The sequence below is a fragment of the Coregonus clupeaformis genome, unplaced genomic scaffold (genome assembly GCF_020615455.1).
Source record: "Coregonus clupeaformis isolate EN_2021a unplaced genomic scaffold, ASM2061545v1 scaf0068, whole genome shotgun sequence".
NCBI classification, from domain to species: Eukaryota; Metazoa; Chordata; class Actinopteri; order Salmoniformes; family Salmonidae; genus Coregonus; species Coregonus clupeaformis.
In genome coordinates this window covers 125,907-152,422 of record NW_025533523.1, presented here as the reverse complement: position 1 = coordinate 152,422, position 26,516 = coordinate 125,907, and the positions used below count along the sequence as shown (strand labels likewise).

At 43.5% G+C, this 26,516-nt stretch overlaps 1 protein-coding gene across 2 annotated transcripts in view; it reads right to left on the bottom strand.

The window, feature by feature from the left end:
- Positions 1 to 26,516, bottom strand: part of LOC121540336 (TLE family member 5) — a 48,616-nt gene that overhangs the window by 6,711 nt on the left and 15,389 nt on the right. For both annotated transcript variants that reach the window (XM_041849132.2, XM_041849133.2), the window contains exons 2-5: positions 10,926 to 11,014; positions 5,543 to 5,606; positions 2,369 to 2,413; positions 202 to 264 (exon numbers count right to left, since the gene is read on the bottom strand). In XM_041849132.2, the coding sequence (XP_041705066.1) occupies positions 202 to 264; positions 2,369 to 2,413; positions 5,543 to 5,606; positions 10,926 to 11,014 (261 nt within the window). The remainder of the gene's footprint in view (positions 1 to 201; positions 265 to 2,368; positions 2,414 to 5,542; positions 5,607 to 10,925; positions 11,015 to 26,516) is intronic.

The window sequence follows — 26,516 nt, the reverse complement described above, 5'->3', positions numbered from 1 at the left end:
GGGTCATCTCGTCATGGACACAAATGAGCATATCTTATCTGGATCACAGCAGAGCGCTCTGGTCCCTTTCATTACCGGGCTCTCAATGATGAATGGAGGGATATATGCTATAGGGAGGAGGGATTGAGAAGTCTCATTCCAGGCTGCAGGGCGCCACGTGGGGTTAGGGGTCAGGGGTTAGGGGTTAGAGGGTGGTCTTACCTCCTGGGACAGATAGGGGAGGACTTGGGCACAGATCCCGTTTAATCTTTTCACAATCTCAGCCTGAGGAGATAAAACACATCAGCCTTTAGCTTCATTTAACACCCCTCAGACTCGCATCAACATAGAACCCACGCTCCCAAAGGGCACTTCACAAGCACACATATTACTTTACGTAGTAATTATCATAACCAACTCTGATATGCAAAGCAGTGTTAATTGTGTTACTTTCTAATTCAGTGTGATATCTCAGAAGACAAAACACCACACTCTTATCACTCCATCATCATGCACACTGACATCTCGCTCTGCTCTTCAAATGCATTTTGTGCCTCTTTCTATATGTGAGGAAGAATATGATGCACACAAGTGTGCGCACACACAAAAGTAAGAGGAAATGCCAAATGTTTTGTCAGGTGGGAGAGCAATTAATTCAAGCTAACCGGAGAGGGGTTCTTACAACTGGCAGGGATGGAGACATTTTTTTAAAAGTGGAGGGAGACAAAGAAGAAACAATAACCCCTTTTCAATATCTCCCCGGCACAATCCCAGACTAAACTGTATCTCCCCGGCACAATCCCAGACTAAACTGTATCTCCCCGGCACAATCCCAGACTAAACTGTATCTCCCCGGCACAATCCCAGACTAAACTGTATCTCCCCGGCACAATCCCAGACTAAACTGTATCTCCCCGGCACAATCCCAGACTAAACTGTATCTCCCCGGCACAATCCCAGACTAAACTGTATCTCCCCGGCACAATCCCAGACTAAACTGTATCTCCCCGGCACAATCCCAGACTAAACTGTATCTCCCGGCACAATCCCAGACTAAACTGTATCTCCCGGCACAATCCCAGACTAAACTGTATCTCCCCGGCACAATCCCAGACTAAACTGTATCTCCCCGGCACAATCCCAGACTAAACTGTATCTCCCGGCACAATCCCAGACTAAACTGTATCTCCCGGCACAATCCCAGACTAAACTGTATCTCCCCGGCACAATCCCAGACTAAACTGTATCTCCCCGGCACAATCCCAGACTAAACTGTATCTCCCCGGCACAATCCCAGACTAAACTGTATCACCCCGGCACAATCCCAGACTAAACTGTATCTCCCCGGCACAATCCCAGACTAAACTGTATCTCCCCGGCACAATCCCAGACTAAACTGTATCTCCCCGGCACAATCCCAGACTAAACTGTCTGGAGCTCCTCAGCTGGAGAGAACAGAAAGCTCAGGGAGGAGAGAGAGGAGAGAGGAGAGAGAGAACGAAAGAAAGAAAGAGAAAGAAAAAGAGCGAAGAGAAAGAACAAAAGAAAGAGAAAAATAAAGAGAAAAAGAGTAGAGCGAACTAAATAACGAAAAAGAACGATAGAAAGAGAGAACGAAAGAAAAAGAAAAAAGAAGAAAGTGAAAGAGCAGGCTGAACACAAAACACAGACGTGAATTCTCTTCGACATTCAGTTCTACACATCCCCTTCCATTTCAACCCTCTAATGCTGCCGCAGTTCATCTGCACCCACTCACACGCGCTTACATAATTGGGGATACACACACAAGCACGCTCGCGCACACACACACAGCCCCCCCCTCCCTCTTGCCTCTGAATTTCTAAATATTTCATCCCCGTCAGATAAAGGAGTAGGGGTGATGAATTGTACTCATGAGGCAGAGCGAGGGGCTGTGTGTGTACGTGCTAGAGCGTGTGTGTGCGCGACTCGATTTTTCACTGCGTGTTCTGTGCTGCCGGTGTGGCTGTCATGGAGGAGCCGTCAATCTTTTAGCGTGGCCGTCACCGCCAGACGAGGTCACAGATAAGGCCGGGTCCACAGAGGCCCATCGCTCTCCCCCAGCAGCCGGCCCATAAATTACCCCCCGGATCTATGGGCACCGGATGAGCCCCTTAGACAGCAGCACGCTACTCTTCCACTGACCATGTAGGAAAATACAGAGACTAGAGCTTTAACCTGCGCAGTACTGTACTGCTCCTTCCTTTAGAACAATCCCTCTGAATAGGGATGCTTTCTCAGCGATGCCAGAGAGAGATGTTTCACTCTCGGTCTGTCTATAAGCGGCATGATGATAAGAAGAACCGATTCCCATCTCCGACACCACTGCTGAAGGAGGGTTTCCTATTAACGTAGACAGAGAGAGACTTACCTGCTTGTGCATTTCAATGTTCAACCCATAGGACATCTCATAGTACTGTAAAGCAGAAGGAAGATGAGGCGTTATTATATTGTTTCCAGTATAATAATAGAAAGAGGGAAATTCCATTAAGTCCTGTAGAGTGTAGGCAGATTGTCTAGCTATATGCATTTCCTTCTGTCCCACAGAGCCATCTCCTGGGTGTCATGCATCATGTCATTACTGTTACACCAGGTAAAACCCTTTACACGCACACACACCCTGTTGTCCTCCTGTGTCGCTGTGAGACGGCAAGGGATGGTGTGTATGTTATGCGTTAATGAGCGGGCCAGTGGCTCAGCATTAGCCCTGTTAAATCACCCGCTCCCCACACACACACACACACGAGGGGGAGCGCTGGCTGTCCAGACAAAATGGCACGTCCCTAAAGCAATTATGGCGCTGGGGAAATGGAGGCGCTGGCGTTAGCAGCCGGCGAAGCAGGGGAACCCGATAGGCAATTAAGGGAGGGGGGACCAGGCTGGGGCTACAAACACACTGATCCGCTGATGGATACGAGTGCAGCGCATCACAGATTAGATGAGATTAAGCCAGTCAACGGATCAATTAGAGACAGAATCAGACAGCTACACGGGCCTTGCCAGAGACAATGAGATTAGCTAGAGGTAGAGAGTATGTGTTGGGGGAAGGAGGGGAGAGGATGGCGGAAAGAAGGGATGACACATAACACCAGAGACAAAAGGACCACAGAAGAGACTAAAGGAGGAATCATAAGAGGGAGGAGAGATAAAAAGACTGAGAACAATGACATGAAAGAGGGAGGAGAGAGAGAAACAGAAAGAGAGAGAGATGGGCACAGGGCTACAGAGAGGAAGAGTATAGACTGGAGACAAAGGTAAAAGAGCGAGATCGTATTTTCAATATTGCTGTGTACTTTAGCAATATTGCTATATGTTGTAGTTGCTAGACTGAAATGGTGCCAAATTCAATTACTTGTTGCAAAAATATCCCATAAAAGGTGAAAATATGTTTTGTTGACATATTTAGCTGCAGTGTTAAACATCCCCCTGCCTGCAGAGGAGGTGCTAGGTGGTATGAATGCAGTGTTTCCCCTATATCCATTTAGCAGCGGCGCCCCAAATATACACTGAACAAAAATAAAACGCAACATGCAACAATTTTACTGAGTTACAGCTCATATAAAGAAATCAGTTAATTGAAATTACATTAATTAGGCCCTAATCTAATTAGGTCCTAATCCTTTCACATGACTAGGAATACAGAAATGCATCTGTTGGCCACAGACACCTTTAAAAAAAGGTAGTGGTGTGGATCATAAAACCAGTCAGTATCTGGTGTGACCACCATTTGCCTCCTGTAGAGCGACACATCTCCTTCGCATAGAGTTGATCAGGCTGTTGATTGTGGCCTGTGGAATGTTGTCCCACTCCTCTTCAATGGCTGTGTGAAGTTGCTGGATATTGGCGGGGACTGGAACACTGTCGTACGCGTCGATCCAGAGCATCCCAAACATGCTCAATGTGTGACATGTTTGGTGAGTATGCAGGCCATGGAGGAACAGACATTTTCTGCTTCCAGGAATTGTGTACAGATCCTTGCGACATAGGGCTGTGAATTATCATGCTAAAACATGAGGTGATGGTGGCGGATGAATGGCACGACTATTGGCCTCAGTTACTCGTCACGGTAACTGTGCATTCAAATTGCCATCGATAAAATGCAATTGTGTTCATTGTCCTTAGCTTATGCCTGCCCATAACATAACCTCACCATGGGGTACACTGTCCACAACGTTGACGTCATTAAACCGCTCGCCCACATGACGCCATACACAGTCTGCCATCTGCCCAGTACAGTTGAAACCGGGATTCAGCACACTTCTCCAGCAGTCTGCAGTCAGGCCAAGACCCTGGTGAGGACGACGAGCATGCAGATGAGCTTCCCTGAGACTAAAAAATCAATTCGCAGAGGGATGCACCTGATTGGCAATGATGTTCAGATATCCTGTGGCATTCAAACATTGCACCACTTATATCAAGGCTCCCAATGTGTGCCATGAAAACACATCCCACCAGCACCAGCACCACCAGCCTGCAATGTCAACGCCGGCATGATGGATGCATGTACAGTACTCAAGTGGTTTTCTCCATACCCTTGTCCTCCCATCAGCGTGAAAGAGCAGAAACCGGGATTCATCAGACCAGGCAATGTTTTCCAATTGTCCAGTGTTTTCGTTCCTTAGCCCACTGCAACCGCAGTTTCTTGTTTTTTGCTGAAAGAAGTGGAACTCTAAGGTCGTCGGCTGCCATACCCCATTCATGTCAAGGTATGACGAGTTGTGCATTCTTTTATGGGTCTTTGGGCACCAATGTTGTACTGGACAGTCAGTTAACTAACTGTAGCCCATCTGTTGCTCTGCACAATTCGTGTCAGCCTCCTTTGTCCTCTTTCATCAAGGACCTGTTTTTCGACCACTGGCCTGCCGTTGGCTGGACGTCCTTTGGATGGTGGACCATTCTTGATACACACAGGAAACTGTGGAGTGTGAAAAACCCAGCAGCGTTGCAGTTCTTGACACACTCAAACCGGTGCGCCCGGCACCTACTACCATACCCCGTTGAAAGGCACTTAAATATTTTGTCTTGCCCATTCACCCACTGAATGGCACACATACACAATCTATGTCTCAATTGTCTCAAGGCATGAACATCCTTCTCTAACCTGTCTCCTCTCCTTCATCTACACTGATTGAAGTGGTTTTAACAGGTGACATCAATAAGGGGTCATAGCTTTCACCTGGATTCACCTAGTCAGTTATGTCATGGAAAGAACAGTTCCTAATGTTTTGTACTCAGTGTATATTTGTAGCAAACAGACCTAGCAGTCGCACGCACGAGCGCACAGCCACCAATTGCTCCTCATCTCCCTACAGTAGGGCGCATCAGTTATATTTCAGATTGTGTCAACATCATTACATTTTCATGCATTTTGGAGTAGAATGTCCTTTTAAAAAAGTCACCAGAAGTGTGGGGGGGCATGCCGTTGCAAAGTAGACATTGACAGAGCAGGGTCACTCACAGTATCACACACGGACTGACACAGGCAAACACACACACTGGACAGTGAGACACACACACAGAAACACACACTTAAAAAAACACTCACCATGATATAATGACGTTGCATCTCAGACTTCTCGCTGGCCAGCTTGTCACACTCCAGCTTCAAACTGCAGAGAAGAGGAAAAATATGAAAAATTTAAAATCTTTAGTCTCCAGGAAGCATCACCCATACCTCTTCAGGGAGCCAGGAAATGACTTCATCCTTCCCTCATTGGATCTAACAAGGTGTCAACCCACCAAAAGAGAAGAAAGCCTCCCAAATAAACCACAATAAAGATCCATATATACACCCAGAGTGATTTAAATGTCCTGCCTATAAAAAGCAGACGGTTGGTGGATGTGGATGACGTGGATGTGCAGCTCTGTGATGCATCGCAGACAGCCATTAGCTGTAATCATGTCACAGCGCTTGCTGCAGATGTCACAGGAGGTGACAGGACAAAGGAGGCCAAGTCTCTGCTGCCACACCACTTATCACAAGCTTTCATATTGGAATGGCGTCAGTGTTGACATCCCCCTCTGCAGAGTGTCCTGATTAATATTGATACACACGAAGGGAGCAGTTATGAATATCAGACGAGGGTTTATAATGGTGTATTTACGTTAAGATAGTCTTTGGGATCTGGATCTGTGCCGTCAGCATCACTGTGAATGAAGACTCAATTAGGCAGAGCGTTAGCTGTGGCGAATCCTCATCATTGTTCCCAACTGGGAAACTGCTGCTCATAGCCACCGCTGATTCCGACACTGACATGGAAAAATAGTGGATGCAAATGGATTCATAAAAGCTGCGCTGTTAACCCAGCCCAAAGTGAAAAGGTTAAAGGATAATTTTTTTACACAACCAAATCTCTATTTTTGATGTAAATGCCATGTTATAGAAGGGTCCAGACACCTTTGTGATTTCACTTGTTTTTGATAAACATAAGTTTATACTATAAGGACACACCCGGTCTGCACTTCTGCGTAGGGGACTATAACGTTAAGGATAAGGTTCAGAATGACAATTTCTTATGTACAACATTTAAAGACCTGCATCACTATACTGAGAGCTTTGCAGTTTTCGAAAAGGACGCATTTGTGTTTGTTCATGTTTTTTCAGGGCCCTCATAATGCACAACACGAGAATGAGGAAGTTATTTGTTGTTTGGGGTAAGTCTATCAAAAACAAGTAAAATCACCAAAAAAGGTGTCTATAACATGCCATTTACATCTAAAATAGTTTTCTTTTGACAAACAAATATTTTCCTTTAAAGAATAAACCACCTCATTACAATTCAACAGCAGTCCTCAGATTCCCTGACCAAACAAGTGCTCAGGGGGCGCATTTCATTCAGACAGCTCCCTCCCTCCCTCCGGCCCTCCATCTCTACTCCTCTTTCGCCTGCAGCCTCCACTTAGCCAAATCGCTTTTTCCTCCTCCCCCTCCAAAAAAATAAATAAAATAAAATCCAGCAGTGCGAGCGCAAACAAAGGGGTTGGTTGTCATGACGACCAGCCTCCCCTGCTGCCACCCTACCTGAGAGCGGATTGTGATTGTCTTTGTGCGCTTGTGATTGGTGGAGGCGGCCCGGGGGCTCGGAGAGACACTCTCAAACGACACTTTGATGGAGTTTTATTGCCGCTCCTTCCGCCTCTAAATCGCTCCTGCTGTCATCTTTATTTTGATTGATGTATTCCCTGATCTATTTATGCATGTGAGGGGGGGGGAGCAACAGATACAATGCTCGCTACTATGCTCAGGAGACCACCTGCAGAACATTTCCCTTTAAAAGGGCTGAACGCAGCCTTCTACAAAGCCTTGTCTATCCTCAGCTCAAGTCATTAGGCAGCGGGTATGCATGCTCTGAATACGGCGTAGAGAAAAGGTATTCTTTCAACTGCTTCCATCTGCCTCTGAAGGGGGTTAAACAGTGGGGCGGTGGGTTGTCTAGGGAATTACACACCAAAGCCCAGGCTCTGAGGTGTTCCTGCTACACTAGGAATGGACTGATGATCAGACAGACAGAAATTTCACACAACGAACAAACACACAGGCTTTTATCTGCTTCTCCTCTGATGAAGCTCAATGGAACAGGGAGGAAAGAAAACCTCAGCCAATACACTTCCTAGTTCCTATACCACAGGTAAATAGAGGGAGGGAATCAGAGGCAGTTGTAGCCCTGCTGCTTCAAAGGCTAGAAATCCATTAAGAGGAAACCTTCCTTGGGTAACATGAGATCCATGAACTCCACACATTTAGTCATGAATCAAACAGAGCAATATACTGTACTCTCTGGTACATCTCAATGCAGGTAAAACAAATGACCTTGTACCATCTAGCAATTGCCAATTTTGTTGGGTTGTGGTTATAGCGGGACATCAATAACAGTGCTTTTTATTACATGAAAGAGAACAAAGTTCTAGACTAGGGTTCCAAATAGAACTGACACACACATCCATTGGTCTGCTCTTAAAGAAATAAAAAAATATTTTCATGTCTTCTCCTCTGGAGCAACAGCACACACACTACTAGAATGTATTCTTTCAACTGCTTCTGTATGCCTCTGAATGGGGTTAAACGGTGGGGTGAAAGAAAATGTATTAGTCTTGATGTGATTTATTTGATATTCTAATCATGTAGGTTATTCCTGTGAGCTTTTGCACAGAACCATGAGCAGCAGTGTACTCTAGTACTCCACACTGTATACTTACGCAACATACAGCGGGGAAAAAAAGTATTTAGTCAGCCACCAATTGTGCAAGTTCTCCCACTTAAAAAGATGAGAGAGGCCTGTAATTTTCATCATAGGTACACGTCAACTATGACAGACAAAACTCCTGAGTGGCGCAGTGGTCTAAGGCACTGCATCGCAGTGCTAACTGTGCCACTAGAGATCCTGGTTCGAATCCAGGCTCTGTCGCAGCCGGCCGCGACCGGGAGACTCATGGGAGGCGCACAATTGGCCCAGCGTCGTCCAGGGTAGGGGAGGGAATGGCCGGCAGGGATGTAGCTCAGTTGATAGAGCATGGCGTTTGCAACGCCAGGGTTGTGGGTTCAATTCCCACGGGGGGCCAGTATAAAAAAAATATGTATTCACTAACTGTAAGTCGCTCTGGATAAGAGCGTCTGCTAAATGACTAAAATGTAAATGTAAATGTAAAATGAGAAAAAAAAATATCCAGAAAATCACATTGTAGGATTTTTTATGAATTTATTTGCAAATGATGGTGGAAAATAAGTATTTGGTCAATAACAAAAGTTTCTCAATACTTTGTTATATACCCTTTGTTGGCAATGACACAGGTCAAACGTTTTCTGTAAGTTTTCACACACTGTTGCTGGTATTTTGGCCCATTCCTCCATGCAGATCTCCTCTAGAGCAGTGATGTTTTGGGGCTGTCGCTGGGCAACACGGACTTTCAACTCCCTCCAAAGATTTTCTATGGGGTTGAGATCTGGAGACTGGCTAGGCCACTCCAGGACCTTGAAATGCTTCTTACGAAGCCACTCCTTCGTTGCCCGGGCGGTGTGTTTGGGATCATTGTCATGCTGAAAGACCCAGCCACGTTTCATCTTCAATGCCCTTGCTGATGGAAGGAGGTTTTCACTCAAACTCTCACGATACATGGCCCCATTCATTCTTTCCTTTACACGGATCAGTCGTCCTGGTCCCTTTGCAGAAAAACAGTCCCAAAGCATGATGTTTCCACCCCCCATGCTTCACAGTAGGTATGGTGTTCTTTGGATGCAACTCAGCATTCTTTGTCCTCCAAACACGACGAGTTGAGTTTTTACCAAAAAGTTCTATTTTGGTTTCATCTGACCATATGACATTCTCCCAATCCTCTTCTGGATCATCCAAATGCACTCTAGCAAACTTCAGACGGGCCTGGACATGTACTGGCTTAAGCAGGGGGACACGTCTGGCACTGCAGGATTTGAGTCCCTGGCGGCGTAGTGTGTTACTGATGGTAGGCTTTGTTACTTTGGTCCCAGCTCTCTGCAGGTCATTCACTAGGTCCCCCCGTGTGGTTCTGGGATTTTTGCTCACCGTTCTTGTGATCATTTTGACCCCACGGGGTGAGATCTTGCGTGGAGCCCCAGATCGAGGGAGATTATCAGTGGTCTTGTATGTCTTCCATTTCCTAATAATTGCTCCCACAGTTGATTTCTTCAAACCAAGCTGCTTACCTATTGCAGATTCAGTCTTCCCAGCCTGGTGCAGGTCTACAATTTTGTTTCTGGTGTCCTTTGACAGCTCTTTGGTCTTGGCCATAGTGGAGTTTGGAGTGTGACTGTTTGAGGTTGTGGACAGGTGTCTTTTATACTGATAACAAGTTCAAACAGGTGCCATTAATACAGGTAACGAGTGGAGGACAGAGGAGCCTCTTAAATAAGAAGTTACAGGTCTGTGAGAGCCAGAAATCTTGCTTGTTTGTAGGTGACCAAATACTTATTTTCCACCATCATTTGCAAATAAATTCATTAAAAATCCTACAATGTGATTTTCTGGATTTTCTTTTCTCAATTTGTCTGTCATAGTTGACGTGTACCTATGATGAAAATTACAGGCCTCTCTCATCTTTTTAAGTGGGAGAACTTGCACAATTGGTGGCTGACTAAATACTTTTTTTCCCCCACTGTACAGTAGGCATCACAGACACAGATGGTAGAGACCATTCCTCAGATCTAACCTCAACCACAGCCATTCATAGGCTACTCTACATAATGTGTACTGTATGTACACCAATATACAATGCCGAGAAAAATTATTTGCACCCTTTGTGATTTTCTCTATTTGTGATACTGAATGTTATCAGATCGTCAACCAAAACCTAATATTAGATAAAGGGAACCTGAGTTTACAAATAATTAAATAAATATATATTTTTTGGTTAACAAAGTTCTGCAACATCCAGTTCCCCTGTGTGAAAAATTAATTGCCCCCTTACTCTCAATAACTGGTTGTGCCACTTTTAGCTGCAATGACTGCAACCAAATGCTTCCTGTAGTTGTTGATCAGTCTCTCACATCGCTGTGGAGGAATTTTGGCCCACTCTTGCATGCAGAACTTCTTTAACTCAGCGACATTTGTGGGTTTTCAAGCATGAACGGCTCGTTTCAAGTCCTGCCACAACATCTCAATTGGGATTAGGTCTGGACTTTGACTAGGCCATTCCAAACGTATACTTTGTTGCTTTTTAACCATTTTCATGTAGACTTGATTGTGTGTTTTGGATCATTGTCTTGCTGCATGACCCCCCCACTGTAACTCATAGCAGAATATAATTCAAGTGTTCTAGTCTGTACACTCACCTACAAAGATATGGTTATGCTCAGAGTATTCACAAATAGCAGACAGGTTTAGTATCTTAACCCCTAGTTCCTCTGATAAGCCTTGGTTGAAGGGTTTGTGTGAGAAACAACAGTGCTAAATGGGTACCTGTGGTATTGTGCTTGGAGGAACTGGAACTCATCCTTGATTCGGTCACACGAGTCGGAGGTTGTGAATTTCAGCTGCTGCGATGAAGCCTGCAAGACGGACAGACAAACACCATTAAAACACATTAGTGAAATAAAACAGGTCTGGCCTGGCTCACACTAGGGTCGTTCCACCTCAAAAAGCACAAGAAATGGGATTGACATAAACCATCTAAGATGATCGTTTCTGTAGTTAGTAACAGATACGATTAGCATTCCTGAAACATTATTTTGTTTAAATATTTCGGAGAAATTAAGCGAATTGATAGCATTTTCATTTATAGGATTCAGATACAGTGCCTTAAGTATTCCCACCCCTTGACTTGTTCCACATTTTGTGTTACAGCCCGACTTCAAAATACACACAATACCCCATAATGTCAAAGTGGAATTATGTTTAGACATTTAGACTTAGTCAATAAGTATTCAACCCATTTGTTTTGGCAAGCCTAAATAAGTTCCAGAGTAAAAATGTGCTTAAGTCACAAAAGTTGCATGGACTCACTGTGTGCAATAATACAGTACCTTCAGAAAGTATTCACACCCCTCAACCTTTTCCAAAATAATGTATTTTACAAAGTGGGATTAAAATAGATTTAATTCTCAATGACCTACACAAAATACTTGAACGTCAAAGTGAAATAAAAAATAAAATAAATATACCTTGAATAGATAAGTATTCATCCCCCTGAGTCAATATATGTTAGAATCACATTTGGCAGTGATTACAGCTGTGAGTCTTTCTGGGTAAGTCTAAGCGCTTTGCACACCTGGATTGTACAATATTTGCCCATTAATTATTAAAACAATTCTTCAAGCTCTGTCAAGTTGGTTGTTGATCAGTGCTAGACAGCTATTTTCAAGTCTTGCCATCCGATTTAAGTCAAAACTGTAACTAGGCCACTCAGGAACATTCAATGTCATCTTGGTAAGCAACTCCAGTGTATATTTGGCCTTGTGGTTTATGTAATTGTCCTGCTGGAAGGTGAATTTGTCTCCCAGTGTCTGTTGGAAAGCAGACAACATGGTTTTCCTCTAGGATTTTGCATGTGCTTAGCTCTATTGTTTCTTTTTATCATAAAAAACTCCCTAGTCCTTGCCGATGGCAAGCATCCCCTTAACATGATGCAGCCACCACCATGCTTGAAAATATGAAGTAGTACTCAGTGTGTTGTGTTGGATTTGCCCCGAACATAATGCTTTGTATTCAGGATAAAAAGTTAATTTCTTTGCCACATTTTTTTGCAGTATTACTTTAGTGCCTGATTGCAAACAGAATGCATGTTTTGGAATATTTTATTCTGTACAGGCTTCATGCTTTTCATTCTGTACTTTTGGTTAGTATTGTGGAGTAACTACAATGTTGTTGATCCATCAGTTTTCTCCTATCACAGCCATTAAACTCGAACTGTTTTAAAGTCACCATTGGCCTCATGGTGAAATTTGCTTTCATGGAGGACTGGCTTGAATTGTGAGGATGAGCACAATTTATTTTCATCATGAGCCAAAGTTGCAAAGGAAATGTTGTGATCCAGTTAATAAACACATGAGACCAGCACAATGGATAAGAGTGTGGTGGTATAGCAGGAACAGCGGCATCTAGTGGTTAAAACTGGGTACTTTCAAACTACTTTATGATAAATAATTACTAATGTCTCGGAATAGGGTATGAATAAGCAATTCTCCAAGCCGCAGCATCATACTACTTGTCAAACAGAGAACTGATACTGTGGGTTGGGTTGAGCATTTTTGGGGGATCCCTCATCTTACTCATTGGTAGGAAGAAGCTGTCCAAATCGGATGTTGGGTACTATATTTATTGAATCTTATTTGAATCCTATAAATTAAAATGGCCAATTTGGGTGCAACCAATTAGCTTAATTTTCAGATTTAAAAAAAGTCAACAAAAGAATGTTTCAGGAATGCCAATCGTACCTGTTTCTAACTACAGAAACAATTTCAGAAAAATCTGCGATGGTAGGTGTCATGTCTTGCTGAAATGACTCACCAGTACAAGCGGGTATTGTATTGTCATTACACAGTCACTTTACAAGCAGTGGATACACTGAACAAAAATATAAAACGCAACATGTAAAGTGTCCCATGTTTCATGAGCTGAAATAAAAGATCCCAGATATTTTCCTATAGCACAAAAAGCGTATTTCTCCAAAATGTTGTGCACAAATGTGTTTACATCCCTGTTAGGTGAGCATTTCTCCTTTGCCAAGACAATCCATCCTCCTGACAGGTATGGCATATCAAGAAGCTGATTACACAGCATGATCATTACACAGGTGCACCTTGTGCTGGGGACAATAAAAGGCCACTCCAAAATGAGCAGTTGTGTCACAAAACACAATGCCACAGATGTCTCAAGTTGAGGGAGCATGCAATTGGCATGCTGACTGCAGGAATGTCTACCAGAGCGGTTGCCAGAGAACTGAGTGTTTATTTCTCTACCATAAGCTGCCTCCAATGTTGTTTTAGAGAATTTGGCAGTAGGTCCAACTGGCCTCAACCACGCCAGCCCAGTACCTCCACACCCGGCTTCTTCACCTGCGGGATCGTCTGAGACCAGCCACCCGGACAGCTTATGAAACTGGGTTTGCACAAGCGAAGAATTTCTGCACAAACGATCAGAAATCGTCCCAGGGAAGCACATCTGCATGCACGTCATCCTCACCTGACTGCAGTTCGGCGTCGTAACCAACTTCAGTGGGCAAATGTGACTAGTTTCAGGAAACTAGGCGTATGTCGCGCGTCACTACTTCACATGAGCACCATTTCAACGTAATTTATTTTTTTATTTTGATCAAAATGTGTTTTGGGGCAGAAATGCCTTCTGGAACATGTGAACTTGTATGTGCCTTAATAATACAATTGTTAAATGAAGAGCCTAGTTGGTTTAGCCATGGAAAAAGACAGCAACCTTCCCGCTAGCCATAATTGGCTGAGATGAGTTCGGATTGGACATGAAATGGCCTAGAAATGAGTTCGGATTGGTCTGCCATGTAGCACACTTCTGTCCATAACATGAGCTGGTCAGTATGTGTAGTATGTGCTTTTTTTGAAAGATATCACGTAGTAGAACTGCATAAGTGTTGCTCTCCACTTTCTGGAGGACCGAGTTTTGAAATCAGTGGAATTAAAGTATGATAGTTAAGGAGATGGAGAAAATTCTGGCATTTGATTGCAAATATGCAGACAGGGTCGAAAAGAGAACACACAGAAGGCTGTTGGATAAAACACCTGTCTCCGGATTACATCTTCAAACTAAGGGCAACCATGGCATCCATGACAGAGAGTGAGAAGCATCCATCTATGTATACGGGTAAGATAGTCTAGCTAGCTACATTTTCAGATATTTCTAATTTTGTCAAAAAGTTGTTTTCATTTCAAGTTGAAGTGTACTGTTAGCTAGCTAGCTAACGTTAGCTGGCTGGCTAGCTAGCTAGCTAGCTAGCTAGCTAGCTAGCTAGCGTTACATGTATTATTTGTATCTCAGAGCCATTTGAATTGCTAGTTATAGCCTAATGTTAGCTAGCTAACATTGAACATGGTTGGTTAACTACCTGCAGATTAATGCAGGGTAGTAACGTTATGAGTTGGGATTATGGGTAATTGTTTAGCTAGGTAGCTACATGTCTAAACAAAAGACTCTACTATGCAAGTAACTATTTCAATAGAATGTTTATGATGTCACTGCGACAACTGTCGATAAACTTAGCTGGTAAATTCGCTCTGGCTATCTACTCCGATTTCAGAGCACTCGTCTGAGTGTGCCAGAGTGCAGAATAACTGACAAATTTACGAACGCTCAACACCCGTTGAATATGGCCGGTGTCAGTAAACGCTGGGAAAAAAGCGTAATTCAATTGTTGCCAGCAGCACAGTTGCAGTCACCAAATATCTGGATAACATTTTTTTTAAAACAGCCTAACCAGCTCTGCTAGGGTGAGTAAAATGGTCAGAGTGAGCTGTTCTCGCATTTGAGTCTGGAAGTAGCTAGCAAGCTAGCCAACGCTTGGGTGCTTGACAGCTGTTAGGTCAGAATGCTTGGATCAACCCTACTCCTCGGCCAGAGCGTCCAGTGTGCACTCTGAACGCTCCGAGACCGAAACACTCCGAATTTACAAACGGACAATCTGACAACACTGAGTTTACAAATGCCCAAAGCACACTGGCACTCCAGATTACAATTACGAACACACCCGTAGTATAAACCAGCCTTTAGTCCTGAAATCTTTGGTTGTTTAGTACATAGGCTCACATGTGAATCCTTAAAGAGATGGTTGGGGCTAAAGCTTAAGAGGGTGTGAACGATGCTGAATGGGTGTAGACAAAGAAGAGCTCTCCAGTAGGTACCAAAACATTCAAGGACCATTTTCTCAAAACTTTCAAAGCAGAATTACTTTCCCATTGTTCCTCAACTGTAGTGTATGATATAAAATTTTCTAGCTTTGAGTCTCTACTTTTATCCAATGTAAAAAACAACATTTCAAATTTTGCTACATAAGACCGAATCGAGCCGGTCAGTCACAAATGCTCACCGTCGGTGGCCACTGGCACACTGGAGAAGTGCGCTTCACGAATGACTCCTGCTTTCAACTGTACTGGACAGATGGCAGAAAGCGTGTATGGCGTCGTGTGGGCGAGCGGTTTGCTGATGTCAAAGTTGTGAACAGATTGCCCCATGGTGGTGGTGGGGTTATGGTCAATGTTCCCGCAAATGTTTTGGGGCACTGAGCAAATTTTAGGTCTTGTGAGTGTCAACTTGAATTTTGTGAGAACTTCCGGCGCGCGTTTACAGTGAACACTGAGGCTGTACCCCTACAGTTTTAGACAGTAGCCAATAGGCCATTGTGGCTATTTGAGCACAATGTAGGCCTTCCAACAAAACCAATGGAGCAAATCCCATAACATTTTCACATGGAAATAGCTTTTGATTTCTATGATCTAGCCTACAGTGAGGGAAAAAAGTATTTGATCCCCTGCTGATTTTGTACGTTTGCCCACTGACAAAGACATGATCAGTCTATAATTTTAATGGTAGGTTTATTTGAACAGTGAGAGACAGAATAACAACAAAAAAATCCAGAAAAACGCATGTCAAAAATGTAATAAAAAATTGTTATAAATTGATTTGCATTTTAATGAGGGAAATAAGTATTTGACCCCTCTGCAAAACATTACTTAGTACTTGGTGACAAAACCCTTGTTGGCAATCACAGAGGTCAGACGTTTCTTGTAGTTGGCCACCAGGTTTGCACACATCTCAGGAGGGATTTTGTCCCACTCCTCTTTGCAGATCTTCTCCAAGTCATTAAGGTTTCGAGGCTGACGTTTGGCAACTCGAACCTTCAGCTCCCTCCACAGATTTTCTATGGGATTAAGGTCTGGAGACTGGCTAGGCCACTCCAGGACCTTAATGTGCTTCTTCTTGAGCCTCTCCTTTGTTGCCTTGGCCGTGTGTTTTGGGTCATTGTCATGCTGGAATACCCATCCACGACCCATTTTCAATGCCCTGGCTGAGGGAAGGAGGTTCTCACCCAAGATGATGGTACATGGCCCCGTCCATCGTCCCTTTGATGCGGTGAAGTTGTCCTGTCCCCTTAGCAGAAAAACACCCCCAAAGCATAATGTTTCCACCCCCATGTTTGACGGTGGGGATGGTGTTCTTGGGGTCATAGGCAGCATTCCTCCTCCTCCAAACACGGCGAGTTGAGTTGATGCCAAAGAGCTCGATTTTGGTCTCATCTGACCACAACACTTTCACCCAGTTCTCCACTGAATCATTCAGATGTTCATTGGCAAACTTCAGACGGGCCTGTATATGTGCTTTCTTGAGCAGGGGGATCTTGCGGGCGCTGCAGGATTTCAGTTCTTCACGGCGTAGTGTGTTACCAATTGTTTTCTTGGTGACTATGGTCCCAGCTGCCTTGAGATCATTGACAAGATCCTCCCGTGTAGTTCTGGGCTGATTTCTCACCGTTCTCATGATCATTGACACTCCACGAGGTGAGATCTTGCATGGAGCCCCAGGCAGAGGGAGATTGACAGTTTTGTGTTTCTTCCATTTGCGAATAATCGCACCAACTGTTGTCACCTTCTCACCAAGCTGCTTGGCGATGGTCTTGTAGCCCATTCCAGCCTTGTGTAGGTCTACAATCTTGTCCCTGACATCCTTGGAGAGCTCTTTGGTCTTGGCCATGGTGGAGAGTTTGGAATCTGATTGATTGATTGATTGATTGCTTCTGTGGACAGGTGTCTTTTATACAGGTAACAAACTGAGATTAGGAGCACTCCCTTTAAGAGTGTGCTCCTAATCTCAGCTCGTTACCTGTATAAAAGACACCTGGGAGCCAGAAATCTTTCTGATTGAGAGGGGGTCAAATACTTATTTCCCTCATTAAAATGCAAATCAATTTATAACATTTTTGACATGCGTTTTTCTGGATTTTTTTGTTGTTATTCTGTCTCTCACTGTTCAAATAAACCTACCATTAAAATTATAGACTGATAATTTATGTCAGTGGGCAAACGTACAAAATCAGCAGGGGATCAAATACTTTTTTCCCTCACTGTATATGTGGTGTTCAATGCAGGCTTACATTGCATGAGACTTTTAAAAACGTTTTTCGACATTATGAAGGGCTTGAATGGTTTTTTACTTGGTCTGTAACACTATGGGCCAAATAGGTGACAAATAGGTGATTGCATTGTATGATGCAAGAAACCACTTTACAAAACAAAAGTAATTATTACCACACAGAGAATTAGACAATGTAGGCTACCCCTCTGCCTATTGGCTGATTTGCATATTCAAGCCTGTCTCAAAATACAACACTGCCCCTTTAATTAAGACATAAGCTTTTTATCTGACTCGCTTTTCAAAGACGGCTTGAAATGTAGCCTACACGTTTTGTGCTCTTGTAGGAAGCAGTAACTCCATTGCTGACCTATACTTCTCTATAATTGGGCTAATAACTCTCTAACTAGCAAAGAATATCAACAAATGTTCACATGCTCTGCTCTGAAACGTGCATTAACTCGCGGGTGATTGAACGCCCACTCGTGGGCTACCTGCCATAGAATTCTACTCTGTTGTGTGCTGGCTCTTCCTACAACAAAGTCACAGACTGAATCTTGCAAAGTTAGATTTGTTTTGGTTTGTTGCATTGAAAAAGGGGCTGATATAATGTTGATTAGATCACAGAAAAAATATTGATCTATATAGTGCAAACTAATGGGGTGAACTCAGCGAAGTCTCTGAGCGGCCTGGCATTTCTTTTGCGCAGCAGTCCTGGAGGAGGTGCGCGGCTTAGAGGGAATTTTGGTTATGGTATGGGCAGGCATAAGCTATAGACAACGAACACAACTGCATTTTAATCGATGGCTATTTGAATGCACAGAGATACCGTGACGAGATCCTGAGGCCCATTGTCGTGCCATTACTCCGCCGCCATCACCTCATGTTTCCGCATGATAATGCACGGCCCCATGTTGCAAGGATCTGTACACAATTCCTGGAAGCTGAACATTTCCTAGTTCTTCCATGGCCTGCATACTCAGACATGTCACCCATTGAGCATGTTTGGGATGCTCTGGATCGATGTGTCTCTGGATCGACGTGTACGACAGCGTGTTCCAGTTCCCGCCAATATCCAGCAACTTCGCACAGCCATTGAAGAGGAATGGGACAACATTCCACAGGCCACAATCAACAGCCTGATCAACTCTATGCGAAGGAGATGTCTCGCGCAGCATGACGCAAATGGTGGTCACACCAGATACTGACTGGTTTTCTGATCCACACCCCTACCTTTTACTGAAAGTATCTGTGACCAACATATGCATATCTGTATTCCCAGTCATGTGAAATCCATAGATTAGGGCCTAATGAATTTATTTCAATTGACTGATTTCCTTATATGAACTGTAACTCAGTAAAATCTTTGAAATTGTTGCATGTTGTTTCTTTTTTTTGTTCAGTTTAGTTGTGTCTTTGTGCCAGACTCACTGCAGCTTTAAACCCAAATAGGAACAACATTTATTATTTTTTTGCAGACTGCACAATGGGTCAAGTGGGAAATCTCTAAAATGTTCCCACTACATTCGAAACAGTTTCAAAGCAAGGCATAATTGCATATATTATTTTGCAAATCTGCAATTGCAGCAATAACAGGTATACTTAAAATTACCTGTCAAATTCAGAATCACATTCAACACAGTGCAAGTTTGTTTTGAATCACAAATGGGCTACTTCACTAAAAGGAGTCTCACTCCATTGGGAGTTTGGACAACACTTAGAACATTTCGGAATACAATTATTTTCCTTATTTCAATAATGCAACAAGTTTGAGAAATGTGCACCCTCTGTCTTGCTATAGATATTGTGATGTCAGGAGGTAAGCCGAATGGTAGACACCTTTTCCTAACACACAGCTGGTTCCAGAGCCGACAGATTGACTGATACATGAGGTTTTGCCAAACCTGTTTTAATAACTTTGAGAAGATGTACAGACTTTTGATAGCCAGTATGCTAACAATCCTAAGATAAAGGAAGGTTAAATGCTAAGCCACATTCCCTACAATCAAAACACTTGGAGACCAAGTGAAAACCACTACATACAAGTAGGCCTAATCCATTACAATCATCGTTATCACTAAGCAAAATCTCTACACAAACATAGCCTACAGGCACCAAGTGATCTAACCTTTAACATAATCTATCCAGCCAACCGTGGCAAAAACAAAGCAAACCGTGGCTATAGTCAGCCTGACCCTGCCGGTAGCCCCCAGACAGAGCTAGGATTGGGGAGGGGGAGGGAATCTGATTTCCTCAGCGTGTAACAGTATGCAAACACTTAATATACCAAAGGTTGTCGGAGTCAATAGCCTCAGGTAGCGCATTCCAGTTGGGGGGGTAGTGAGAACGAGAGAAAGTAAGAGGGAGCTAGGGCCCCCAGTGTTCCTCCCACAGTAGTTTATCAGCCTTGTTTTGAACAAAGCTCCAACCAGGAGGAGTAGGTAGAAGCTGCCCCTAACCACTGATACAGGGTCATCTTTTTTTGTCCCCCAATCTAATGATTAAGGCTGGGGTTTGAGGTAGGGTAATCTGATCCTAGATCTGTGGATAGGAGCAACTACTGCCTCAAGCACCCCCAACCACGTAGGCCCCTTACTCTTTACTTCACCCACATGTGACGTCTCATTTTTGCCCAGAATTTATATACTTTGACATTGCTCATTCTGATATTGCTTGTTCTGAAATGTCTAATAATATTTAACTTTTTGGATTATGTGTGTATTATTGTATTGCTAGGTATTCCTGCACTGTTGGAACTAGAAACATAAGCATTTCGCTGCACCGGCAATAACGTTGGCAAATCTGTGTACGCAACCAATAAACTTTGATTGGATTTTAGGTACACCAGGCTATATAAACACGCAGTAGTACGGAGTCTACTGTTGGTGGTGCAGTGCTGTAAAGTGACCAAAACAAGAGGCTCTGTGGGGCTTTAGAGCACACAACAGATGGATGCACATAATGATAATGAAATACTGCCGTAATATTGTGACACATGCCATCTGGTGTGACGAAAAAGGTGCCTGCTCGCTGTGAGTGTAAAATGTGTGTGTGTGTGTGTGTGGGTGAGAGCAAGTGTGTGTGAACATGCATGTGAGAGTGTTTATTGTAAGTATGAGTGTGTAAGTGCGCAAATGTGTGTTTGAGTTTATGAAGTCAGCACGTCTCAATGCAGTGAGAGATAAGCCTCCATAAAGATGCTCTGCTACTGCCAGTGAAGCCAAAATCTAGTCCTTGGAATGAATCATGCACACGCATCCATACATAAACCCAGCCCACTTTTACACGCCTTCTCTCACAAACATGTACTGTTCACACACAGCTCCAAAATGTAGGACAATCCCTAATTTGATTCTGTGCCACTCCTTTGAGATGCAATTAAAGCATTAAAAAGCTTTGTGCTCTGGTGGGGCAATAGTCTTCAGACTAAATGGGATTCATCATTTCAGGAAATTGCAGCCCCCACCCATTCCCCCACCCAGCCAAACTATAGAGAGAAAAAAAAAAATATATATATATATATTCCAAATGAAATCTACTCTGCACCATAATGTCTAACTTAAACAAGGCTTACAAACCCAATCCTATGTTTCTGCTCGGCAGATCAGACCACAGGCTATGCTTCATGCATGCACACACGCCGACAATAACACAGAGTATCATCAGAAAACATCCTCAATTGTAAATCCTGCCCTAGGGGTACTGCAGTGTGGGTATTGCATTTCCTGGAGCTCAGGCTCCCTGTTTACATCTCCACCGGAAAGACAGTAGAGCGAGAGGAGCAGAAGGGGGGGTTGTAATCATTCACCAATGACAGGATATTACCATGCTCAACTTCTGCATCACCACGTTCAGGGTGGAACAGAATCAGCAGGGAATCTCTTATAGACAGATAATTAGAGAGGGATAAGGGAAATATGATACGCAAAGCAAATCTGTTTACTAACTCATATGGACATATGAACAACACTTAACCTCCACACAAACCTACATGAAACAAATTATTTACTGCCTTAGATTGACTCCTATAGGGACAGTAAAAATAGCACACAGATATGCGCGTAACTTGGGGGACATGACGACCCCCCGCCCCCGATATTAGAAACAGGTCAATTTGACCCCACCCCCAATATTATACCATGATGAGTTTGATTGATTGGAAAACATTTCCAGACTGTAAAACACCAGGCAGCTACTGGCTTTATGTGGCTTTGAAACAGTGACTCAGTTCCTCATTTTATACTGAACAAAAATATAAACTCAACATGTAGTGTTGGTCCCATGTTTAATGAGCTGAAATAAAAGATCCCAGAAATTCTCCATACGCACAAAAAGCTTATTTCTCTCAAATTTTGTGCACAAACTTGTTTACTTCCCTGTTAGTGAGCATTTCTCCTTTTTGAAGATAATCCATCCACCTGACAGGTGTGCCATATCAAGAAGCTGATTAAACGGCATGATCATTACACAGCTGCACCTTGTGCTTGGGAACAGGCCACTAAAATCTGCAGTTTTGTCACACAACAAAATGCCACATATGTCTCAAGTTGAGGGAGCGTGCAATTGGCATGCTATCTGCAGGAGTGTCCACCAGAGCTTTTGCCAGATAATTTAATGTTAATGTCTCTACCATACGCTGCCTCCAATGTAGTTTTAGAGACTTTGGCAGTACATCCAACCGTTAAAATTGGTGCATGTTGCGTTTATATTTTTGTTCAGTATATAAACGCAACATGCAACAATTAACAACTTTACTGAGTTACAGTTCATATAAGGAAATCAGTCAATTGAAATAAATTCATTAGGCCCTAATCTATGGATTTTACATGACTGGGCAGGGGAGCAGCCATGGGTGGGCCTGGGAGGAGCCAGGATCGCCAAATCAGAATACGTTTTTACCCACAAAAGGGCTTTATTACAGACAAATACTCCTCAGTTTCATCAGCTGTCTGGTCTGACGATCCCGCAGGCGAAGAAGACAGATGTGGAGGTCCTGGGCTGGCGTGGTTACACGTGGTCTGCTATTGTGAGGCAGGTTGGACGTACTTCCAAATTCCCTAAAACGACGTTGGAGGCAGCTTAAGGTAGAGTATTTATAATTACATTCTCTGGCAACAGCTCTGGTGGACATTCCTGCAGTCAGCATGCCATTGCACGCTCCCTCAACTTGAGACATATGCAGCATTGTGTTGTGTGACAAAACGGCACATTTTAGAGTGGCCTTTTATTGTCCCCAGCACAAGGTGCACCTGTGTAATTATTATGCTGTTTAATCAGCTTCTTGATCAGTCCCTACACCCAAACGAGGGCATTGCGTTCATCCACCTCTGGCCTGCTGGCTCCCCTTCCTCTGCGGAAGCATAGTTCCCGCTCAGCCCAGTAAAAACTGTTCGCTGCTCTGGCACCCCAATGGTGGAACAAGCTCCCTCACGACGCCAGGACAGCGGAGTCACTCACCACCTTCCGGAGACATTTGAAACCCCACCTCTTTAAGGAACACCTGGGATAGGATAAAGTAATCCTTCTACCCCTCCCCCCCCCAAAAAAAACAAAACGTGCCAGACGTGTCCCCCTGCTTAAGCCAGTACATGTCTAGGCCCGTCTGAAGTTTGCTAGAGTGCATTTGGATGATCCAGAAGAGGATTGGGAGAATGTCATATGGTCAGATGAAACCAAAATATAACTTTTTGGTAAAAACTCAACTCGTCGTGTTTGGAGGACAAAGAATGCTGAGTTGCATCCAAAGAACACCATACCTACTGTGAAGCATGGGGGTGGAAACATCATGCTTTGGGGCTGTTTTTCTGCAAAGGGACCAGGACGACTGATCCGTGTAAAGGAAAGAATGAATGGGGCCATGTATCGTGAGATTGAGTGAAAGCCTCCTTCCATCAGCAAGGGCATTGAAGATGAAACGTGGCTGGGTCTTTCAGCATGACAATGATCCCAAACACCCCGCCCGGGCAACGAAGGAGTGGCTTCGTAAGAAGCATTTCAAGGTCCTGGAGTGGCCTAGCCAGTCTCCAGATCTCAACCCCATAGAAAATCTTTGGAGGGGGTTGAAAGTCCGTGTTGCCCAGCGACAGCCCCAAAACATCACTGCTCTAGAGGAGATCTGCATGGAGGAATGGGCCAAAATACCAGCAACAGTGTGTGAAAACCTTGAAGACAGAAAACGCTTGACCTGTGTCATTGCCAACAAAGGGTATATAACAAAGTATTGAGAAACTTTTGTTATTGACCAAATACTTATTTTCCACCATAATTTGCAAATAAATTCATAAAAAATCCTACAAATGTGATTTTCTGGAAAAAAAAATCTCATTTTGTCTGTCATAGTTGACGTGTACCTATGATGAAAATTACAGGCCTCTCATCTTTTTATGTGGGAGAACTTGCACAATTGGTGGATGACTAAATACTTTTTTTCCCCCACTGTAGCTAGCTAGCTAGCTAACTTCACTGTACAATTCAGAATAGACTGGCACTATATGTAGTCAGCTAGCTAGCTATACAGTGAGGGGGGAAAAGTATTTGATCCCCTGCTGATTTTGTACGTTTGCCCACTGACAAAGACATGATCAGTCTATAATTTTAATGGTAGGTTTATTTGAACAGTGAGAGACAGAATAACAACAAAAGAATCCTGAAAAACGCATGTCAAAAATGTTATTAATTGATTTGCATTTTAATGAGGGAAATAAGTATTTGACACCTCTGCAAAACATGACTTAGAACTTGGTGGCAAAACCCTTGTTGGCAATCACAGAGGTCAGACGTTTCTTGTAGTTGGCCACCAGGTTTGCACACATCTCAGGAGGGATTTTGTCCCACTCCTCTTTGCAGATCTTCTCCAAGTCATTAAGGTTTCGAGGCTGACGTTTGGCAACTCGAACCTTCAGCTCCCTCCACAGATTTTCTATGGGATTAAGGTCTGGAGACTCCAGGACCTTAATGTGCTTCTTCTTGAGCCTCTCCTTTGTTGCCTTGGCCGTGTGTTTTGGGTCATTGTCATGCTGGAATACCCATCCACGACCCATTTTCAATGCCCTGGCTGAGGGAAGGAGGTTCTCACCCAAGATTTGACGGTACATGGCGCCGTCCATCATCCCTTTGATGCGGTGAAGTTGTCCTGTCCCCTTAGCAGAAAAACACCACCAAAGCATAATGTTTCCACCTCCATGTTTGACGGTGGGGATGGTGTTCTTGAGGTCATAGGCAGCATTCCTCCTCTTCCAAACACAGCGAGTTGAGTTGATGCCAAAGAGCTCGATTTTGGTCTCATCTGACCACAACACTTTCACCCAGTTCTCCTCTGAATCATTCAGATGTTCATTGGCAAACTTCAGACGGCCTGTATATGTGCTTTCTTGAGCAGGGGGACCTTGCGGGCGCTGCAGGATTTCAGTCCTTCACGGCGTAGTGTGTTACCAATTGTTTTCTTGGTGACTATGGTCCCAGCTGCCTTGAGATCATTGACAAGATCCTCCCGTGTAGTTCTGGGCTGATTCCTCACCGTTCTCATGATCATTGCACACTCCACAAGGTGAGATCTTGCATGGAGCCCCGGCCGAGGGAGATTGACAGTTTTGTATTTCTTCCATTTGCGAATAATCGCACCAACTGTTGTCACCTTCTCACCAAGCTGCTTGGCGATGGTCTTGTAGCCCATTCCAGCCTTGTGTAGGTCTACAATCTTGTCCCTGACATCCTTGGAGAGCTCTTTGGTCTTGGCCATGGTGGAGAGTTTGGAATCTGATTGATTGATTGCTTCTGTGGACAGGTGTCTTTTATACAGGTAACAAGCTGAGATTAGGAGCACTCCCTTTAAGAGTGTGCTCCTAATCTCAGCTCGTTACCTGTATAAAAGACACCTGGGAGCCAGAAATCTTTCTGATTGAGAGGGGGTCAAATACTTATTTCCCTCATTAAAATGCAAATCAATTTATAACATTTTTGACATGCGTTTTTCTGGATTTTTTTGTTGTTATTCTGTCTCTCACTGTTCAAATAAACCTACCATTAAAATTATAGACTGATCATGTCTTTGTCAGCGGGCAAACGTACAAAATCAACAAGGGATCAAATACCTTTTTCCCCTCACTGTACCTATTGCCACATAGTAAATAAATAATTTAGCTAATAAGCTAACCCGATCATTGTTAAGGCCATCCATTTTTTTCCTTCAAATTATAATGCTATTTGGTCATGTGATTATGGAAGGGTTCAAAGATAGGTGAGAGTGAGAACCGCCAATGTTGAGGCAGGGAGAGGACGAACAGGTCATCAGGTGAGAATTTGAGTTATAAAGGCACTATCAGTTCAACTCATCTTCGCTGATTGTAGCCCAAGTGCTATAACAAATGTTGTTGCCTGCCTTCGGATTTCATTTGGTTGTCATGGAGGTTGAAGACGTGGCTGCGCTTAACAATGACACAAAGCAGATTGAACTATGTTGCCGTCTGTCATATCCACCAGGAGAAGCTGATACCATAGATAGGAAAACAATATGCCCAAATTATATTTCTGGCAGTGGCAGGCATAAACAGGTATTTGGTGCATTTAAGTGAATTGAGACTGTAGAGCTGACCCCTCTCTGTACCACTATATGCCCACCTTTGTATAAGGTTATTGAATGTGTATGTTTTTTACTTTATGGTGAATGACGAGTTGTTGCTCTGTATTTTTTTAATTTATAGCTTGAGCATGACGCCATACTGATGTTCATTTTTAAGTCTATTGCTTGATCCATATTGAAGCATTAGGTTGACTGTCACTGAATTATTTTATGAATTAATACTGCAATTAAATTGTGTAACCAAGTAAGACATTTCTGGACTCAGATTGCCTCGACTCCTTTTAAGTTAACTGGGTAAAATACATTTGTTATTCAAGACCATATACTTGGCAAGCGTGGTAAAAAGGGTACAGAAATAGAATAATGGGTTGACATTTAAATGTAGT